Source organism: Mustela erminea, chromosome Y (assembly GCF_009829155.1).
Source record: "Mustela erminea isolate mMusErm1 chromosome Y, mMusErm1.Pri, whole genome shotgun sequence".
Lineage (NCBI taxonomy): Eukaryota > Metazoa > Chordata > Mammalia > Carnivora > Mustelidae > Mustela > Mustela erminea.
Genome location: NC_045636.1, coordinates 3235676 through 3252226, shown reverse-complemented (window position 1 = coordinate 3252226; position 16551 = coordinate 3235676). Strand labels below are relative to the sequence as shown.

The 16551-nt window shown below is 36.3% G+C and overlaps 1 protein-coding gene across 5 annotated transcripts in view; it reads right to left on the bottom strand.

Moving 5' to 3' along the window:
* LOC116583900 (cullin-4B-like) overlaps nt 1–16551 on the bottom strand; it is a 117061-nt gene that overhangs the window by 19559 nt on the left and 80951 nt on the right. For all 5 annotated transcript variants that reach the window (XM_032331898.1, XM_032331901.1, XM_032331899.1 and 2 more), the window contains 2 exons: nt 15856–15961; nt 15614–15786 (listed from right to left, as the gene is read on the bottom strand). In XM_032331898.1, coding sequence (XP_032187789.1) covers nt 15614–15786; nt 15856–15961 — 279 coding nt within the window. The remainder of the gene's footprint in view (nt 1–15613; nt 15787–15855; nt 15962–16551) is intronic.

Genomic DNA, 16551 nt, shown 5'->3' with positions numbered 1-16551 from the left:
CGGGGGGTGGGACATTGGGGTACCAGGTGGTGGGTATAATAGAGGGCATGGATTGCATGGAGCACTGGGTGTGGTGAAAAAATAATGAATACTGTTTTTCTGAAAATAAATAAATTGAAAACAAAAGAAAAAAAGAATAAAACTGGCCCTGAAACCATACACAAAAATCAATGCAAATTAAACCAAACACAAAAATCAATGCAAATTAAAGTTTTAACACTTTATTACATGCTTATAAGAAAACAGAAAACATGGGGGAGAGGCACCTAGTGGCTCAGTGGGTTAAGCCTCTGCCTTCCGCTCAGGTCATGAACTCACGGTCCTGAGATCAAGTCCTGCATCAGGCTCTCTGCTCAGCAAGGAGCCTGCTTCCCCCTCTCTCTCTGCCTGGCGCTTTGCCTACTTGTGATCTATATATGTCAAATAAATAAATAAAATTTTAAAAAAAGAAAACAGGAGAAAATCTTTTAAACAGTGGAGTTGGTAAGGATATAGGATACTGAACACACAGAACAATAAATACAACATAGCAAGATACAAAAACAAAATAGCTTCTGCATAAAAAGCAAACAATAAAACAAAAGGACAACATATGGAAAAAGATGACATGTTTGCAGAAAATATATCTGATTAGATAAATCAATATACAAAATACATAAGGAATTTCCATAACTCAAGAAAAAATAATCCAAATAAAAGATGGGCTAATAACTTAAGAGACATTTTCCCAAAGAAAACATACAAATGGTTGAAAGTCTATCAAGGTGCTCACTATCATCAAGAAAATAGAAGTAGAAATATCAACTACGGTAACTAGTATAAAAAAATGATGGACAAAATACTCAAAAAGTATTGTTGAGGATGTGGAGTAAAGTGAACCTGTGCATAGTTATTTGGGAATGTAAATTAGGACTGCCTCTATTGAAAACTGAAATCTGGATCTCAAAGACATGTCTGAACTTCCATTTTATTATACCATTATGGCTAATATATAGAAAAGCCCAAATGTCTATTTATAAATGAATAGATATTAAAAATATGGTGTATGCATCTAATGAAATAAGATTCATTCCTTAAAAAAAGGAAATCCTGTCATTTGTGAAAATACGTCATTAAGCTAAGTAAAATAAGCTAGAGATAGGAAGATAGATTTCTCTTATTAATTCTTTCAAAGAATCAGCTCCTAGTTTTATTGATCTGTTCTACTTTTTATTTGTATATCATTAATATCCGTTCTTTCTCTTCTCCTCCTGGTTTAGGCTTTATTTGCTCTTTTTCCAACTTCTTTAGGTGTAAGGGTAGGTTGTGTATTTGACTTTTCTTGTTTTTTTTTTTTTTTTGAAAAAGGCCTGTATTATATATTTCTCTCTTAGAATTCCCTTTGTTGCATCCCTAAGGCTCTGATCTGTTGTGATTTCATTTTCATTTGTTTTCATGACTTTTTAAAAATTATTCTTTAATTTTCTGGTTGACCCATTCATTCCTTAGTTGGCTGCTTTTCTTTTTTTTTTTTTTTTATTTCCAGCATAACAGTATTCATTATTTTTGCACCACACCCCGTGCTCCATGCAATCCGTGCCCTCTATAATACCCACCACCTGGTACCCCAACCTCCCACCCCCCGTCCCTTCAAAACCCTCAGATTGTTTTTCAGAGTCCATAGTCTCTCATGGTTCACCTCCCCTTCCAATTTCCCCCAACTCCCTTCTCCACTCTAAGTCCCCATGTCCTCCATGCTATTTGTTATGCTCCACAAATAAGTGAAACCATATGATAATTGACACAACTGGAGAGTTGGCTGCTTTTCAACCTCTATATATTTATGTTCCTTCCAAATTTGTTCCTGTGATTGAGTTCAAGTTTAAATTATTGTGGTCTGAGAATACACATGGTCTAATCTCAAACTTTTTGTACTGGTTAAGAGCAGTACATGATCCATTCTGGAGAATGGATTTGAGAAGACTTGAGAAGAATGTGTATTCTTGGACTTGAGAAGAATGTGTTTTCTGTTGCTTTAAGAAGAAATGCTCTGAATAAATGTGTTAAGTCTCTCTGGTCCAGTGTGTCATTCAGAGCCCTTGTTTCTTCATTAATCTTCTGCTAATGTGATGAATCTGTCCATTGCCATGAGTGGGATGCTAAAGGGTCTATAATACCCAAACAAATCTATACATTCAGTGCAACCCCTATCAAAAGAACATCAGAATTTTTCAAAGAGCTGAAACAAACCTAAAATTTATGTGGAACCAGAAAAAAAATAAATTAGCCACGAATGTTGAAAAATAAAACCAAACCCGGGGGCATCACAGTTAAGGAATTCAAGCTGCATGACAAAACTGTAGTCATCAAGACATTATGGTACTGGACAAAAACAGACACACAGATCAATGGAACAGAATAGAGAACACAGAAATGTACCTGCAACTCTGTGGTCAACAATCTTTGACAAAGCAGAGAAGAATATCCAATGGGAAAAATAAAGTCTCTTCAACAAATACTATTGGAAAAACCGGACAGACTCATGCAGACCAATGAAATTGGAATACTTCTTTATACCATACACAAAAACAGACTCAAAATGGATGAAGATAAAAATGTGAGACAGGGATCCATCAAAATCTTAGAGGAGAATACTGGCAGCAACTTCTTTGATCTCAGTCACAAGAATTTCTTGCGAGGCACACCTCCAGAGGCAAAGGAAACAAAGGTAACAATGAACAACTGGGACTTCATCAAAATAGAAAGCTTTTGCATAGCCAAGGAAACAGTCAACAAAAGTAAAAGAGAGACTACAGATTTGGAAGATATTTGAAAATTGGGTAAAGGGCTAGTTTCCAAGATCTATAAAGAACTTAATAATCTCAAAACCCAGAGAACAAAAATCCAGTCAAAAAATGGGCAGAAGATATGAACAGACATTTATGCAAAGAAGATATCCAAATGACACATGAAAAAATGCTGAAAATCACCTTGCATCATGGAAATACAAGTCAAAACCACAATGAGATACCACCTCACATTGGTCAGAATGACTAAAATTAACAAGGGAAGAAATCATAAATTTTCTTAGCATGTGGAGGGAGGGGATCCCTTTTACACTATGGGTAAAAATGCAACAAGCTGTTAGAGCCACTATGGAAGACAGCATGAAAGTTCCTCAAAAAGTTAAAAACAGAGGGGCACCTGGGTGGTTCAGTCGTTAAGCATCTGCCTTCAGCTTAGGTCATGATCGCACGGTCCTGGCATCAAGACCCGCATCTGGCTCCCCACTTGGTAGGAAGCCTGCTTCTCCCTCTCCTACTCTCCCTGCATGTATTCCCTTTCTCACTCTCATTTGCTCTGTTAAATAAATAAAATCTTTTTTAAAAAGTTAAAAACAAAACTACCCTACACCCCAACAATTGCACTACATGGTATTTACCCAAAGGAAACAAACAGTGGTGATGGGACACCTGCACCCAAATGTTCATAGCAGCAAACTCCACAATAGCCAAATGATGGAAAGAGCTCACAAGTCCACTGACAGATTAATAAATAATGATGTAGTGTGTGTAGGTGTGCATATATGTATGTATATATACATATGTATGCATATATTTATATGGTCATATGTGTATGTGTGTATGTACATATGTAATAAAATAATACTCAGCTATCAAAAAGAAGGAAATCTTATTTTCAAGATGTGGATGGAACTACAGATTATTATGTTAAGTGAAATAAGTTAGAGAAAGATACATACCATATGATTTCACTCATATGTGGAAATGAAGAAACAAAACAAATGAATATAGGAGAAGTGAAGGAAAAAATAAATTAAATTAACATTGAGAGGGAAGCTAGCCTAATAGACACTGAATTGTAGGAAACAAATGAAAGGTTGTTTGAGGAGAGGTCGCGGGGGAGGACAGTAGGTTTCTGGGCATTAAGGAGAACACTTGATATAATGAGCACTCATATGTAACTGATAAATCACTAGATTCTACCTCTGGAATTAATTTTAAAAATTACAAAAGCCACAGTAATCAAAATTGTGTGACATAAGGACAGGAGTATGTAGACAATTAAATAGAAACTAAGGAGGAAGGAAAAACGTATTTGCATATATTGAAAAATGGTTTTAGAATTGCTAGTACCACTCAATGTATAAGGAACAGTATCTTTAAAAAAAATGGCTGAGAAACAACAAAATAGAATAGTTCAATGAAACCAAGAGTTGGTTCTCTGAAAAAAAAAAAATTGATAAAACTGATAAACCTTTAGCCAGATTCATCCCAAAGAAAGAGAACTCAAAAATCACAAACAAGAGAGAAGTAATAATAACAAACACCACATAAATACAATGATTTTAAGAGAATATTATGAAAAATTATATGCCAGGAAGTTGGACAATCTAGAAGAAATGTAAAATTCCTAGATATTTATGAACTACCAAAACTGACAGCGGAAGAAGTAGAAAACTTCAACAGACTGCTAACTGTACACTTGAATTAGTAATCAAAATACTCCCAACATAAGATATGGTCCATAAATACAATGGAAAATTGTGCCTCCATCACAAGGATGAATACTCAACTTTTGTATCAACATGGATGAGACTGGAAGAGATTATGCTGAGTGAAAAAAGTCAAGCAGAGAGAGTCAATTATCATATGGTTTCACTTACTGTGGAGCATAAGAAATAACATGAAGGACATTAGGAGAAGGAAAGGAAAAGGGAATTGGGTGAAAACGGAGGGGTAGATAAAGCATGAGAGACTGTGGACTCTGAAAAACAAAAAGAGAGAGGGATTTGGGAGAAACTGGTGGTGGGTATTAAGGAGGGCAAATATTTCATGATGTGGTGCATAAATAATGAATCTTGGAACACCGGAGAAATTTTTAAAAATTAAAATTAAAAAACATATTCCCAACAAAAAAATGTCCAGGGCCATCTTCCCAGAGGAGTTCTACCAGACACTTTAAAAAGAATTCATTCCTATTCTTCCCAATTCCATAAAATAGAAATGGAAAGAAAGTTTCCAACTTCATTCTATGAGTATTACCTTAATAGCAAAACCAGAGAGAAACAACATTTAAAAAGAGAACAACAAGCCAATATACCTGAGGGACTATGGATGTAAAAATTCTAAAATTCTAAACAAAATACTAGCAAAACAAAACCAAATATACTCAAAAAGTCACCATGGTCAAATGAGAATTATTCCTGGGCAATAAGAGTGGTTGATTATTCCCCAATCAAGCAAGAAGATAAAACACTAACAAGAGAAAACATAAAACCATATGGTCATTTCACTAGATGCAGAAAAGGCATTTGACAAATTATAACATACATTCATGATAAAAAGCCTCAACAAATTAGCTTTAAGGGGAACATATCTCAACACAATAAAGGCCTTATATGAAAAACCAGGGGCAAACGTCATACTCAATGGTAAAAAACTGAGACCTTTGCTGTTAAGAACATGAACAAGACAATGAGGTCTATTCTCACAACTTTATTCAACATAGTACTGGAAGTTGGACATTTCCCACAGTAGTTAGACAACAAAAAGAAATAAAAGTCATACAAATTGGAAACTTCCACTATTTTCAAATGACTTAAAATACTATATACAGAAAACCCTAAAACCTCTAGAGAAAAAAAAAGAATTAAAACTGATAAATTAATTCAGTAAAGTTGAATGATACAAAATCAATTTACAGATAATGTTGTTTCTATAAACTACTAATGAATAAGGAGAAAAAGAAATTCAGAAAACAATCCCACTTAAAATTGCATGAAAAACAATAAAGTTAACTAAATTTAGTTAATAAAATTAACTAAAAAGAGCTGTACTGAAAATCATATGAAAGTTATGCACTCTGCAAACAATAAAACTACTGAAATAAATTGAAGACACAAAGAAATAAACACTCTATACTTACTGAAAGAACAAATATTCTTAAAATTCTAAATAATCAAAGCCATCTACACATATATTCAATCCCTATCAAAATACCAAAGGCAGTTTTCATAGAACTGAAACAAACAATCCTAAAATTTATGAAACCACAGAGATCCCGAATAGGCAAGGCAAACTTGAAAAAGAACAAAACACCTGGTATAGAAATTCCAGATTTAAAGTTATATTATAAAATTATAATAGTCAATGTAGTAAGGAAATGAGACAAAAATAAACACACAGGGGCACCTGGGTGGCTCAGTCTGTTGGATGGCCAATGCTTCATCTAAGCCCAGTTCTTGATCACTGGGTTGTGAGTTCAAGCACTGAGTGAGATCAAGCCCACACTGGATTGTGAAGCTCACATAGAATATACTAGCTCTCCTTAAACCTTAAAGAACTGAAGAATCAACAACAAATTAAGTCAACTCCACACACAAAAAGGTAAATAATCAAGAGAGGAACAGAGATCAATGAGACAGAAACAAGAGATACAGTACAATGCATCAATGAAACTAGGAGATAGTTTTTTGAAAGAATCAATAAGATCAATAAACCATTGGCCAAATTAATCCAAAAGAAAAGAGAGAAGACCCAAGTTAATAAAATTATGAATGAAAAGGGAGAGATCACATCTAACACCAAGGAAATAGAAATAATCATCAGCAATTACTATCAACAGTTATATACCAATAAGTTAAGCAACCTAGATGAAATGGATGCTTTCCTGGAAAACATCCAAAACTGAATCAGAAAGAAATTGACAACCTGAGTAGACCAATATCGAGTAACGAGATTGAAACAGTGATCAAAAGCCTCCCAAAAAACCAGAGCCCACGACCTGAGAGATTCCCTGGGGAATTCTACCAAACCTTCCTAGAAGAAATAATATTCATTTTTTTTAAAGATTTTATTTATTTACTTGAGAGAGAGACAGTGAGAGAGAGCATTAACGAGGAGAAGGTCAGAGAGAGAAGCAGACTCCCCATGGAGCTGGGAGCCTGATGCGGAACTCGATCCCAGGACTCCAGGATCATGACCTGAGCCGAAGGCAGTCGTCCAACCAACTGAGCCACCCAGGCATCCCAATAATATCCATTTTTAAACATCTTTAAGATGTTTTAAAAAATTGAAGAAGGAGGAAAACTTCCAAACGCTTTTTATGAAGCCAGCATTACCCTGATCCCCAAACCAGGCAAAGACCACACCAAAAAAGAGAATTTCAGACCAATACCCTGATGAATATGGATGCTAAGATTCTCAACAAGATCCTAGAAAACAGGACTCAACAGTACATTAAAAAGATTATTTACCATGACCAGATGGGATTTATCCCTGGGTTGCAAGTGTGGTTAAACATTCACAAATCAATCAATGTGATAAAACAAATCAGTAAGAAGAGAGAATAACCACATGGTCCTCTCAATTGATCCAGAAAAATCATTTCACAAGATACGACATCCATTACTGATTAAAACGATTTAAACTACAAGGATAGAGGGAACATTCTTCAATTTCATAAAATTTATCTATGAGAAACTGGCAGCAAATATCATTCTCAATGTGGAAAAGCTGACAGCCTTCCTGTTGAGATCAGGAACATGACAAGGATGCCCACTATCACCTGTCATGCTCAACATAGTATTAGAAGTTGGAGCAACAGCAATCAGACAACAAAGAGAAATAAAAGGTATTCACACTGGCAATGAAGAAGTCAAATTCTCTCTCTTCGCAGATGACATGATACTTTATATAGAAAACCCAAAGATTCTACCCCCAAACTACTAGAACTCATACAGCAATTTAGTAATGTGGCAGGTTACAAAATCAATGTATAGAAAACCATTGCTTTCTTATACACTAACAATGAAAATACAGAAAGGGAAATTAGAGAATTGATTCCATTTACTATAACACCAAGAACCATAAAATACCTGGGAATAAGCCTAAGGTAAAGGATCTATACTCTAGGAACTACAGAACACTCATGAAAGAAAGTGAAGAAGACACAAAAAGATGGAAGACAATTCCATGCTCATGGATTGGAAGAATAAACACTGCTAAAATATCTATACTTCCTAGAGCAATCTATACTTTCGATGCCATTCCAATCAAAATTCCAATCGCATTTTTCAAAGAGCTGGAGCAAACAAGCCTGGAACTTGTATGGAATCAGAAGAGACAATGAATTGCTAAGTAAATGTTGAAAAGGATAAACAAAACTGGTGGCATCATGTTGCCTGATTTCAAGCTTTACTACAAACTTGTGATCACACAGACATCATGGGACTGGCATAAAAACAGACACATAGACCAGTGGAACAGAGTAGAGTGCCCAGATATGGACCCTCAACTTTATGGTCAACTAATCTTTGACAAAGCTAGAAAAAATATCCAGTGGAAAAAAGAGTCTCTTCAATAAATGTTGCTAGGAAAATTGGACAGCTATGTGTAGAAGAATGAAACCCAATCATTCTTTTATACCATACACAAAGATAAACTCAAAATGGAAAAAAAGACCTCAAATGAGGCAGGAATCCATCAGAAAGCTAGAGGAGAACATTCGCAGTTACCTCTTTGACACCAGCTACAGCAACTTCTTTCAAGGTGAGTCTCCAAAGGCAAAGGAAACAAAAGCAAAAATAAACTTTGGGGACTTCCTCAAGATCAAAAGTTTCTGCACACCAAAGGAAACAGTCAACAAAACAAAGAGGCAACCCACAGAATGGGAGAAGATATTCGCAAATGACAGAATAGACAAAGGGCTGATATTCAAAATCTATAAAGAACTCCTCAAACTCAACACACACAAAACAGTTAATCGTGTCAAAAGTGGGCAGCATACATGGACAGACACTTCTCCAAAGAAGACATACAAATGGCTATCAGACACATGAAAAAATGTTCATCATCACTAGCCATCAGGGAGATTCAAATCATATCCACATTGATATACCACCTTACACTAGTTAGATTACCCCAAATTAACAGGACCATAAACAACATGTGCTGGAGAGCATGTGGGTAAAGGGGAAACCTCTTATATTGTTAGTGGGAATGCAAGTTGTACAGCCACTTTGGAAAACGGTGTGGAGATTCCTTAACTAACTAAAAATAGAGCTTCCCTATGACACTACAATTGCACTACTGAGTATTTATCCCAAAGATACAGATGTAGTGAAAAGAAGGTCCATCTGTACCCCAATGTTCATAATAGCAATGGCTACAGTTGCCAAACTGTGGAAAGAATCAAGATGCCCTTCAATGGATGAATGGATAAGGAAGATGTGGTCCATATATACAAGGCAGTGTTATGCCTCCATCAGAAAGGATGAATACCCAACTTTTGTATCAACATGGATGGGACTGGAAGAGATTATGCTGAGTGAAATAAGTCAAGCAGAGAGAGTCAATTATCCTATGGTTTCGCTTATTTGTGGAGCATAAGGAATAACATGGGGAAATTGGAGGAGAGATAAACAATAAAAGACTATGGACTCTGAGAAACAAACTGAGGGTTTTGGCAGGGAGGGTATGGGAGGTTGGGTCAGCCTGGTGGTGGGTATTATGGAGGGCATTTACTGCATGGAACACTGGGTGTGGTGCATAAACAATGAATTTTGGAACACTGAAAATAAATTTAAAAAAATTAAAAAATAACAAACAGACACATGAATCAGTGAAAAAGAACAGAGGGCTCAGAAATAAATCCACAACCAGGGGTCAATTAATCACAATGAACAATAGTCAATTACTCTTCAACAAAGGAAGCAAGACTGTGCAATGGAAAAATGTCTCATCAATTAATATGTTGGGGAAACTGGCCAGCTATATGCAGAAGAATTAAACTGAATCATTGTTCATAAAAACAATGCATTGTTCATAAAAACAATACACATGCAAAAATTTTTAAATTTTTAAATTAAGTTAAATTCTAAATTAAATTTAAATTAAATTAAAAACCTAAATGTGAAATCTGAAACCATAAATATACTATAAGAGATCACAGGGCTTCCAGATACCTCTCCTGATTAAATGAAAGAAAAGCAAAAAATAAACTATTGACACTTATCAAAAGTGTCTTTTAAAGCCTTCTTCACAGTCAAGGAAACAATCAATAAAATCAAAAGACACCTATTGACTAGGGAATGACAACCTATTTGTAAATGACATATCTGATCAAGGTTGGTATTCACAATATATAAAGAATGATACAACTCAACACCTGGAAAACAAACAAACAAAAAATCAGCCATTAAATGAGCAGAAGACACAAACAGACATTACTGAAGAAGACATACAGTTGGCCAACAGACATATGAAAACATGTTCAACATTACTCATCATCAGGGAAATGCATTATTGAAACTATAATGAAATATCACCTCACACCTGTCAGAATGGCTAAAATGAACAGCACAAGAAACAACAGGTGTTGCAAAGATGTGGAGAAAAGAAAACACTCTTACGCTGCTAATGGGAATGTAAACTGTGTAACCAATATGGAAAACAGTATGAAGACTCCTCAAACAGTATGGAGACCCCTTAAAAAGTTAACAGTTGAAAGGAAACAAGATGGGATTGGGAGGGAGACAAACCATAAGTGACTTTTAATCTCACAAAACAAACTGAGGGTTGCTGGGGGGAGGGGGTTTGGGAGAAGGGGGTGAGATTATGGACATTGGGGAGGGTATGTGCTTTGGTGAGTGCTGTGAAGTGTGTAAACCTGGTGATTCACAGACCTGTACCCCTGGGGATAGAGTATTATGCCTCCATCAGAAAGGATGAATACCCAACTTTTGTAGCAACATGGACGGGACTGGAAGAGATTATGTTGAGTGAAATAAGTCAAGCAGAGAGAGTCAATTATCATATGGTTTCACTTATTTGTGGAGCATAACAAAGAGCATGGAGGACATGGGGACTTAGAGTGGAGAAGGGAGTTGGGGGAAATTGGAAGGGGAGGTGAACCATGAGAGACTATGGACTCTGAAAAACAATCTGAGGGTTTTGAAGGGACGGGGGGTGGGAGGTTGGGGTACCAGGTGGTGGGTATTATAGAGGGCACGGATTGCATGGAGCACGGGGTGTGGTGCAAAAATAATGAATACTGTTATGCTGGAAATAAAAAAAAATAATTAAATAATAAAAAAACAAAATAAAAGTTAACAGTTGAAATACCCTGCAATCCAGTATTTAGTATTTACCTCAAAATATAAAAACCACAATTCAAAGGGATACATGCATCCCTATGCCTTTTGAAACATTACGTGCAGTAACCAAAGCTACCCAAGTGTCCATGGATATGAATGGATAGAGAAGATACCACAAACACACACACATTATTTAGCCACCCCCCAAAAAAAGAAAGAAAGAAAGAAAAGAAAATCTTGCCATTTGCAACTTTTATGGAACTCGACAAATACTAGATTTCACTCATTTGTGGAATGTAAGACACAAAACAAAAAGCAAAAAGAAAAAAAAGTGAAATAAATGAAGGTATAGACTCTATAAAGAATAAACTAATGTTTACTAGAGGGAGGTTTGCGGGGATGGATAAACTAGGTGATGGCATTTAAGAGCACACTTGCTGGGATGAGCAATGTATGGAAATCAATATTGCACGGAAATTAATATTGAATTAATATATTGGACACTTGAAACTATTATTATGCTATATGTTAACTAGAACTAAAATTTCAAAAATTAATTTAATTTTATTTTTTTTTAAAGATTTTATTTATGTATTTGACAGAGATCACAAGCAGGCAGAGAGACAGGTAGAGAGAGAGAGGAGGAAGCAGGCTCCCTGCTGAGCAGAGAGCCCAATGTGGGGCTCGATCCCAGGACCCTGGGATCATGACCTGAGCAGAAGGCAGAGGCTTTAACCCACTGAGCCACCCAGGCGCCCCTCAAAAATTAATTTTAAAAAGCTTCAGGTAACTAGATAGTCCAAAGAATGAAAGAAATTGGGGCTACGATGGCAGAGAAGTAGGAGACACTATTTCAACTGGTCCCCTAAAATGAGCTGATTACCTACAAGAACACTCTGAACACACATGAAACCACCCTGAGATGTAGGATTATATACTGCTGGATCTTTATGGGGGCAGAAGACCCCAGTGCTGAGGTAAAGCAGTGGAGTTTGAATGATCAGACTGATAAACAGAATGGGGAGGGAACCACCAGAAGTGACCATTGGAAAGTAATACCCTAATTCGAAAGTGCTCTGTGGTTGGGGACCAGCATTAACCTGTAGTCTGTCTAAAAGTAGCAAAAGGTCTTAAGGGGCAACTGGTGGAATCAGGTGGTCATGGCCACAGGCTTGTTGGGTGGTCACAGGCACAGGCTTAAGCCCATGGACACAGGACAGCCACTGCCAGTGACCACCCATGCCAGAGAGAGTGAGGCGAAGCCTCCAGGTCTTGGGCCGTAGCTCCTGGCATGCATGAGAGAGTCTGGGTTCTCTAGAACCACAGCCTTTTGCAATCTGCATGAGCTCTGCGGGACCAGGGCCTCATCTGTGCTCCTCATGCTCCCCTGAGAAAGGTCCATGTGGGTGCTAGCTGGTGGTCTCTGGGACCCAGCCAAGAGTCTGCACTCTCCCAGCCCAGGCAGTCATGAAAATCTCAGCACTCTATCGCTGGTTGGGATCTCTCCAGTGGTTTGGACCTACCCAGACAGCAGCCCCACAAAGGAAGCCATGAAAGTTGTTTTTAATTTTTTAAAAATTAGTTGTTCTTTTTAAATTTTTTAATTTTTTTTATCCAAATACCATCACAATGAGAGGTTCAATACGACAAATTCCAGAACAGCCTTTTAACTTGAACTTTTCCCATACATATAACCTGTGTTTTTCTTTTGCTTTTCTATTTTTTTAATAACTCATATAGAGATAAGCTTCAAGGTAATCCTCTTTCCCCAATCAGTACTACTACTATATATACACCAGTTTTAATCCCCCTTTATCTTGGGAAAGTTGAGTCCTTTAACAAAGATATCAAGATACACCCAGGAAGAATCAAAACACCCAGAAAGAATCAAAATAACACTGAGGATTTATCACCACTATCCAATCCTTTTCTTCTGTCAGTGTTTTTCTGTCTTTGTTTTTGTTCTGGTATAAATCTTACACTTGCGATTCATTTTGACTGGGTTATCTTTTTCTTCTCATTTACTTTTGTCGGTCTTTTTGTTTGTCCGTTTTTGTTTGTATACCTTATAAATCTTACCTCTAGGGCCCATTCTAGATGGGCTTCTCTTTTATTTCTTTTCTTCCTATTTCTCTCTTTTTATTTTTTCTTTCTTTTTGATGGGGACTCCCAATTGCTCAGATGGGCTCTAGGGTGCACCTTGCGTGGATCACAGTTGATACATTCAGTTACACATCCCCTCAGCCACGTCTCACCAAAATGACTAGGAGGAGGAATGCCCAACAGAGGAAAAACTCAGAGACTGTGCCCTCTCCATCAGCTACTGGATATGGACATAACAGTATGTTGGAAAGGGAATTCAGGCTAACAATTACCCAGGCAATGGCTAGGTTGGAGAAAACATTAATGACAACATGGAATCAAGTAGGGCAGAAGTTAAAGCCACCTGGGAAGAAGTTAAAAATGCTATCAATGAGTTCCAATCTAATCTAAATTCTCTAAAAGTTAGGGTAACTGAGGTAGAAGATAAAATTAGTGATTTAGAGGAGACCTGGAGCAAATAGCTTAGAAGTCACAAACACAGAATTAGGGAAATAAATGACGCCTGAAACATTCCAATGTCAAAATTACTGGAATCCCTGAGGGGAAGGAGAAAGAAAGAAGACTAGGGGATATAGTTGAACAAATTCTCCATGAAAATCTTCCCAGTCTGGGGAATGGAACCAGCATCCGTTCCTAGGGGCAGAAAGGTCTGCCCCCAAGATAATAGACTCTAGAAAGACCTCAAGACACCGAATTGTGAAACTGATGAATCATAATTTTAGACAGGAGCTCTTGAAAGCAGCTGGGGGAAGAGCTCCCTATGTACAGATGAAGGCCCATCAGAATAACATCAGATCTGTCCGCAGAAATCTGGCAAGACAGAAAGGGCTGGCAAGATGTATTGAGGGCACTAAGTGAAAAGAACATGCAGCAAAGAATACTTTATCCTGGTAGTGGGTATTATGGATGGCACGTATTGCATGGAGTACTGGATGTGGTGCATAAACAATGAATTCTGGAACAATGAAAAAATTAAATTAATTAATTTTTTAAAAAGACAAGAAAGAGAAAAGACAGGATGTGGAGAAAGGAGAATACTCTTACACTGTTGGTGGGAATGTAAGTTGGTGCAGCCATTTTGGAGAACAATGGTGAGGTTCCTTTAAAAAAAAAAATAGAGTTACCTTATCACCTTGCAATTGCACTACTGGGTATTTACCCCAAAGATACAGTTGTAGTGAAAAGAAGGGCCATATGTACACCAATGTTCATAGCAGTTATCAAACTGTGAAAAGAGCCAAGGTGCCCTTCAAAGGACGAAAAGATAAAGAAGATATACAATGGAATATTATGCCTGCATCAGAAAGGATGAATACCCAACTTTGGTATCCACATGGACGGGATTAGAGGAGATGATTATGAATGAAGTAAGTCAAGGAGAGAGAATTAATCGTATGGTTTCACTTACTCATGGAGCATAAGGAATAACATGGAGGACACTAGGAGAAAGAAATGAGAACTAAAATGGGGAAAATTTGAGGGGGAGATGAACCATGAGAGATTGTGGACTCTGAGAAACAAAATGAGGTTTTGGAGAGGAGGAAGTTGGGGGTTTAGGCGAGTCAGTGCCAGGTACTAAGGAGGCACACTTTGCATGAAGCATTGGGTGTGGTGCATAAACAATGAATTCTGGAACACTTAAAATATAAAATAAAATAAAAATAAAACCAGAACACTTCTGCAATGATGGTGCTCTATAAAACAGTGCAACTCCTATGGAAAATAGCATAGTGGTACCTCAAAATAAAATAAAAATTCTGTATGATCTAGCACACCTCAGCATATGTCCAAAGAACTGAAGAGTCTCAAAGAGATACTTGAACACCCTTGTACACCTTGAATATTTATAGCATCAGTTTTCATAGCCAAATGACCATACATGGATGAAAGGATAAACAAATGTGACATAGTCATTACATTTATTTGCTGTAATGGAAAGGAATCCTGTTACATTGTATTCCACGTATGAAATGTTAGGACATTATGCTAAGCAAATTAGGCCAGTCACTAAAAGAAAAAATACTGTATAGGTTCTACTTATAAAAGCTAACAAAAATTAGTCATATTCATAGAAAATAAAAAAAGGTAAAACTGTTGTTTACCAGGTCTGGGGGTAAGAAGAATAGAGGCATATTGTGAAAGACAATTTTTTTTTTTGTTTGTTTGTTTGTTTTTTGTTTGTTTGTTTGTTTGTTTTTTAAAATGAAAAAGTTCTGGACAACCACTGCACCACAGTGTAGATATACTTAACTCTCCCCAACTATCAACTTCAAAATCGTCGTGATGCCAAACTTGATGTGTTTTTTACCACAATAAAAAAATGCACTGTTCCAATTATTGCTGATCCAAAAGTAAAAAGACTTATAGTGACAAAATTAAATAGAAACATTAAGATAAAGAGGGAAAAAATACCGTTTCTTTCATCTGGATTTGATTGATTTTTATCTTGAAGAGTTTGTGTTTGAAATCCTCATTACAAAAAAATTTGTCACCATCTTCCACATCTTTGCCTTTAGGATTTTTGATGAGAACTCTAGCTCTGCCACAAGCTAATGACTGTAGAGTTCTTCTTAGTTCTTTATCATCTGAAGGAGAAAAAATATGTTCAGAACTTTTTAAAATCACAGATTTAAACAATTACAACCAATACTTACCTAGTCCAGTAGCCACCTTAATTTCTTCTAAGCTGAACTGATCTCCTTCATTAAACATCAACAGAACCAATGCTTGGAAAAGGGTCACCTGAAGTTCTTTTTTGCCCTGTTAGAAGCAATATTATATTAACTTATAGAAAAAAAGCACTGTATTAATGACTCAGGATTTTAGCTACATAAAATACTCTATTTGCCATATTTAAAACAGTAATATAATTTGAAAGATAAGTTCTATGGAAATCAAAATAGAGCTAAAAGTAGGTGAATATTACTAGAAAATAACAGAATTCACTATTTACACAAATAAAACACACTTTCCACCTTAAGAGTCACAACACATTGGATATCAAAAAAACAGAAAAATATTTGTCTAATCATCTATTCATCAACAGGTATTCACATTAACATAACTCTGGCTAATTAATTTCCCAATTTTGTCTTTCAGTTACAATGCCCTGATAGTAATTATGAAGATTACAAAATTGTACTCCTACTTTAGACCATTCAAAACATTAAATTGAAATCAATTACATACTCAAACATGAGACTTGAAGCTTTAAACATAAGGGAAAAAACCCTTGACACTGGTCCTGACAACAACTTTTTGGCTATGATAGTAAAAAATAAATAAGCAAATGGGACTGCATTATAGAAGGTTTTTACACAGGAAAGAAAATACAAGAAATTTATTCATAG